We start from the raw sequence: 5519 nt of genomic DNA on the forward strand, positions 1-5519 counted from the left end.
AAAAAAAAAAAAAGAAATCAGGTGAAAAATCCATTATTCAGCTAACAGTTTTCATAAATACCAATATCAGAAGACTGCCCCTGTAAAAAAATAAAAAGGGAATTGACTCATCTTATACTTGATTCCTCAGTGAGGTCGTAATTCTGCATTTTGATACCAGTTATCTGTTACAATGCAACATTGTGGTGACTTTCCTTAGAGTAAATACACTTACGCGCACCGAAAGTCACTGTCCAAGCGAGTAGGACAGTGGCAGAAAGCCAGAGCCCCACCACGAACAAATGACCTTGAGACAAAACCTCCAGGAGAATTTTAGCTAGCAGCAAAAGCATTTTTAGGAGCAAATGTTTCTGTTACAGATTAAACATAGTTGCTCTCCAAGCAGTATTTAATTAGTCAAGCCAGAACATTTTACAGCTGTTGCTTTTAAACTCCCCCCCCCAGGCTGATTCTTCTCTCATACCCTGCTCTTGACCCGCATCTTCTCCCTTTCCCTAGGCAGGTAAATGTACCTTTCGTTATTGATTAAGCAGCATCCATCAACAACACTTTCCTAAATGAGCACATCAATGCTCCCCCAAAGAGTCACTGAATCTTTGAAACCTAACTCCTAAAAATACTGTCCTGTACTCAATGGATCATGTTTTATGAACACAAAAGTTCCAATGTTTTACTATAAAAATGAAATTAAACAAAAACCACACCCTAGATGTACTTAAAGGAGTACAAAAGTACTGCAGATGTAATTTTAAGTCATTATGGTATAGATTCATATTTCTGCCTACTAACAGTGATATAAAAAAGGTACGTAAAAAATAGTATCTTCTCAAAAATCTGCATCTGCTTTAATAAGGCATGAAGTGATCCGAAGAACCAGGACCATCTGAGCTGACAGAAGTAGTCCACTACCTGTTCAATGTTCCACCCAGCCTTCACAAGTGGAAAAAAGACTTGGAGGAGAGGATACAAAGAAAAATTAACATGAGCTAGGAAATGCAGGATGTGCTGTGAGGATGGACAGCCTAATACTTCTTATTGTACTAGTTCATCACATTATCTAAGAAAAAATGAACATTTCCAGCCACAGTTGAAATAACACTCCAAACAAGACCACTGTTACTGATCATTTTTATGTTCTTAAACAGCTGGTTTTGTCATAGCCAATGTAATTATAGCATGTAGCCATGATATACAGAACTTTGCTCCCCAAAGTTATTAGTATTATGCAATACACATTAAGCAGCTTGTGAAATACAAAAATACAACATTGAAACTTACAGTATTTAACAAAATCCTTCTGAAAATCTTTCCTAGAATTGACAAAGGCTCTTCCTCTCTCAGTTCCAACTACAAACACATCTGTTTCGTATACAGCAATACAGGCAACTTCTGCCTTGGACTTGGCAAGTTCTTTACACTATAAAAAGAAAAACAAAAAGCTTTTATTACCATAGTTCAGAGTACAGTTAGTAGAAATGTATGTGGTATCATGTAAAACAGTTATTACTTCTGCTGCCAGCATCCACCCTTCAGAAGGTACTGCAAATAACATAACATCAGCCATTAGCAAAGGATAATTTATACATCTGGAGCGCTTTTCATCAGGAATCTTAAAAGCGTTGTAGATGCATTAGTGAAATTAAGGCCTTGTCTAGATTCAGAGATTGCACTGGTTTTAATTAAAATGATTTACGACATCAATCCATGTGAAATTATCACTTCCCTGTTAGATAATCATATTGAGTGTCTTACTCCAACTTTCAACAGAGCACACAGGAGTTTTGTTCATTCACAGCACACTTATCACACATCGTGTTCTGTTCAGAAAGGTGTGGTTGCAAGCAGGAAGGCTGCCTGCAGTCTGCCTCGTCCTGCCTGCTGTGCTCAGGCTCAGATGAATTCCTTCTGAGCGGAAGGATTGCACCTTCCCTGTGAACACCGACGTGTGTTCTGCTGGGAGAAATTTCTGGCAAAGAAGTAAGGCAGGAAGCCTGCGGCGCAAGGAGAGAGCAAGGATCCTAAGAAAATTAGTGAGATCATCAAGAAGTGATCACAAAAAGTCAATTTCTCCTAGGAACTCGGATCAGAGTTTGCTGCAACCTATAAAGACACCAACAACTGCAGCATGAGAGGAAAAAGTGACACAAAGCCTTTAAGAACCAAGTATACCCATTGGGAAACAAGGCTTGCAATCAATTATCTCATAACTATCCCACTCAAAGTTTCATTGCTAAAAAGAAAATTTTTGTTCTTGCTTATCATTTACGAAAACAATTTTAAAGAACCAAATCTTTGACAGTGCCTCAACTTTAAGGAAACGGGACAGGCATTTCCACTCACAGCCTTGGCCAACCTTAAACCCCACCACACAATGATTAAATAACTTCTACAAAACAGGTGATATGCCAACTTAAAAAAAAAAAAAGTATTTTCTGAACAAGTTTTGTTGAATTGGTACAGCAGCTGAGGACAAGGCATTAGCCTCAAGACCATTTATTCACTCTGTATTACAGATGACAAAGAGCAGAACGTGCCTTTCAACCACACTCTATCTGAGCAATCAAGAAATATTTCCCGTTTGTTTATTTGACAAAATCATTTTTAAAACAACCACACCACAACAAGAAACAAGATGGCTTAAGAAGACTGTTAGCATGATTTTCCACATGCAAAGAGACAGAGTTCCAGCTGGCTGGAGAGCACGCAATAAGGTAAAGATATAACATTACACCTTTCCTGCTCCCCAGCAGGAGGCAATATACTGGTGTAATCCTGCACATGCCAAGACAGAGTTACGATGCAGCTGTTTAACTTCTCTACTAACCATTGACTCAAGTGCTGACATGAGGAATGTAACCACCATTCTGCTTTCAGAGGAGTCCTCATCATGGATGGATGTTGCTGGTGCGGTAGTTTGGGCCATTTTCCTCCTATAAAATGAAATAAAAAAAACCTGTTCAGATACACGCAACAGCGCAAGAAAACTAAAACCTCTCTTACGTAAGCAAAGGAAAAAACAATATTCAGAAGCCCAGAACAGAGCCCACCACACACACACGAGCAAGCAAATATACAGGTAAATTAACAGGAGGAAGTGCCCGCTCTTCCATTCTGTCACACTTCCAGCTGTTTCATCCAAAGCTGGAGCTAAACGTTCAAAAGTCAAAATGTTGTGCCATGACTAGATCACAAACCCTTTGTGCCTAGAAAGATGCATGTTAATTGATTAGCTGAATTTACATCAATTTTTCTTTCTAAGCATGTTTGCAACTCCAGCAGTCTAGACAAACACAGCAAAACACACTGGCATTAACGTACAGAAAAGAGATGGCAAATCGTAGTTATGACACAAGTATTAGAACAATCCTTCCTGTAATTATGACGGCCTAGCTCAAAACAAACCACCACCACCCTGCCCCAAAATCATGGCCTCAGAGACTACAGTATCAGTAACCAGACCGTGACATTTTTATTCGCATATTCTTCAGTTGTAGAATTAACTCCAAAGCTAAGTAGTCCCAATTAAGGTGCTAAAATTAAAAACTGAATTTCAGCAGTGACACATAAAAGAGATTTAAACCTACTTTCTTTATGTCATTCAGGAGACTTTCAACTTATTTAAGACATAAGTAATAATCAGGACTTGTTTATGCTTCTGCTGGCAGAATCTTCTATATGAGAATGAATATATTGAGAATGAAGCTTCAGTAGCTGCTAAGAGCACATTTTTCTATTGGAGTGTTGCAACTTGCTATGTTTACACATATCTAAAGCAATAACCCAACATGCCTGGAGGAGGAGAGAAGTGGTAGAGATTTAGCTGTTACAACTCCATGCGCAAGTCTTGAGAAGAATCACCTCAAAAGTCAAGATAGCTCAGATAAATGAGACATTTCACAACAGCTCGATGAGACAGCTTGCTGCTCCTGTAGAACCTGGACACATGACGTGGCTCAAGTTTTCAAAGGTGACGTGTACCCTATTAGATGTGCAGACAAGTCAGGGCAGCACAAATAACCATTGGATGTGATAATACACACTTACATTGGAAAAAATGGCACTGTGTTGTTCTTTTGATAGGACTTGGAGCACTTCAGACTACAAATTGCAAGCGAGGGGGGGGGGGAAAAAAAGCTAGCAACACTGCAAGCTCACAACAGACATCCAGCAGCCTTCTGGCTCTCCAGACACAGGCCGGCAAGGTTTAAACAGCTTTAGAACTGCGTTATGGATAAACTGGCAGTGGCAGAGTCAGCAGCTGTTTGAGGATGCAGGTAATGAGAGGTTTGAACACCGGCACCTGCTACACCGAGGAGCAGGCAAACAGGTCCTTCGTCAGGTCTGGAAAAGGAGCGAAACTTCAGGAGTGAATATAAAGGAATAACAACCATTGAACTATGTTGATTGCTTCAGTGATCTAAGAGAGGGTCAGCTGGGGATGGGGAGGCAGAGGCTGATGGAGTTATCCTCCAGAGGAAGAGGGGCATCTTACTTATTGCTTGTGGAATATCAGAGGGAAAAAGGGAGATTATGATGTGACGTAAATAAATCAATCTTCATTGGGCCATGATTTTTGATACCTAATAGAGTTCTCAAGCTCATCTTTGGAACTCCTTTAGGGTTGGGATGCTGACAGTGATTTTAAACATGATATCGTTTTAAAAAGTCTGAAAGCTATCTTAACAATCCAATATTAAAGATGAAATAGAACATAACTGCACATTTCCCCTTTCTCCCACGTCTCTACTCACTGTCTGATGCAGCTGTTCTGCATCAGTTCAACACCTCCCAAGCTAGCAATGGCACAAACATACGCACCTATGCCACTCTAGGCGAGAAATCAAGCTGTATAAAAACAAGAGTAAACTTATTTTCTATTTTGCAAAGGCACCTTGTCCAGAAAACAGACCAAGGAAACTCTAGCAATCATTTGAAGGCTGTGGATGCACAAGCACATCAGAGAAGTGCCAGCTCAGGCCATCTCCCCTGTGCAGAATTGCTCCCATCCCTGGAAGGTGGTTTCTGATCCACAGGCAGAGGAGGAGAGGGGAGGAGAAGTGCTCCACTGGACCGAGTCCCAGTTTGATTCACTGCACAGCCCCACAAACAGCCATCCTGGCTCAACAGAGAGGACAGCACATCCTAAGCTACCTTGCTGCCGCACGTGAGGCCACAGCCTCAGTATCTCAGAATCACATTTAGATCAGGAGTTGGGTCAGGTTATCATTGGACTATTCTTCTAATAACATTTGGAAGAGTCTTTACAAAGTATAAAGTCATAGCGCCTTTCATTTTTAAGATACCCATTCTTTAACCAGTTTGCATGGTGCCAGATCAGTGTTTAATGTAGATTCAAGAGACATCCTGTTGCACCATGGCAGCACAAGAATATTTTTTCCTACCCACTTGACAGCAAGTCACACGTGAAAGATTTCCCCCCACACGCACATTTCACCAGTGTCGTGGTTTAACCTCAGTCAGCAACTGAGCACCACACAGCCGCTCCCTCAGTCCTCCCC

The 5519-nt window shown here is 40.7% G+C and overlaps 1 protein-coding gene across 5 annotated transcripts in view; it reads right to left on the reverse strand.

The window, feature by feature from the left end:
• The window catches only part of GTF2I (general transcription factor IIi), a 78992-nt gene that overhangs the window by 64273 nt on the left and 9200 nt on the right, over positions 1–5519 (reverse strand). For all 5 annotated transcript variants that reach the window (XR_002086143.1, XM_019471310.1, XM_019471311.1 and 2 more), the window contains exons 2-3: positions 2825–2930; positions 1279–1417 (exon numbers count right to left, since the gene is read on the reverse strand). Coding sequence is in view for 4 of the 5 variants with exons in the window: in XM_019471310.1 (XP_019326855.1) it covers positions 1279–1417; positions 2825–2923 (238 nt within the window). In the remaining variant the exon portion in view is untranslated. The remainder of the gene's footprint in view (positions 1–1278; positions 1418–2824; positions 2931–5519) is intronic.

This window comes from Aptenodytes forsteri, unplaced genomic scaffold (assembly GCF_000699145.1).
Source record: "Aptenodytes forsteri isolate BGI_AS27 unplaced genomic scaffold, ASM69914v1 Scaffold209, whole genome shotgun sequence".
NCBI classification, from domain to species: Eukaryota; Metazoa; Chordata; class Aves; order Sphenisciformes; family Spheniscidae; genus Aptenodytes; species Aptenodytes forsteri.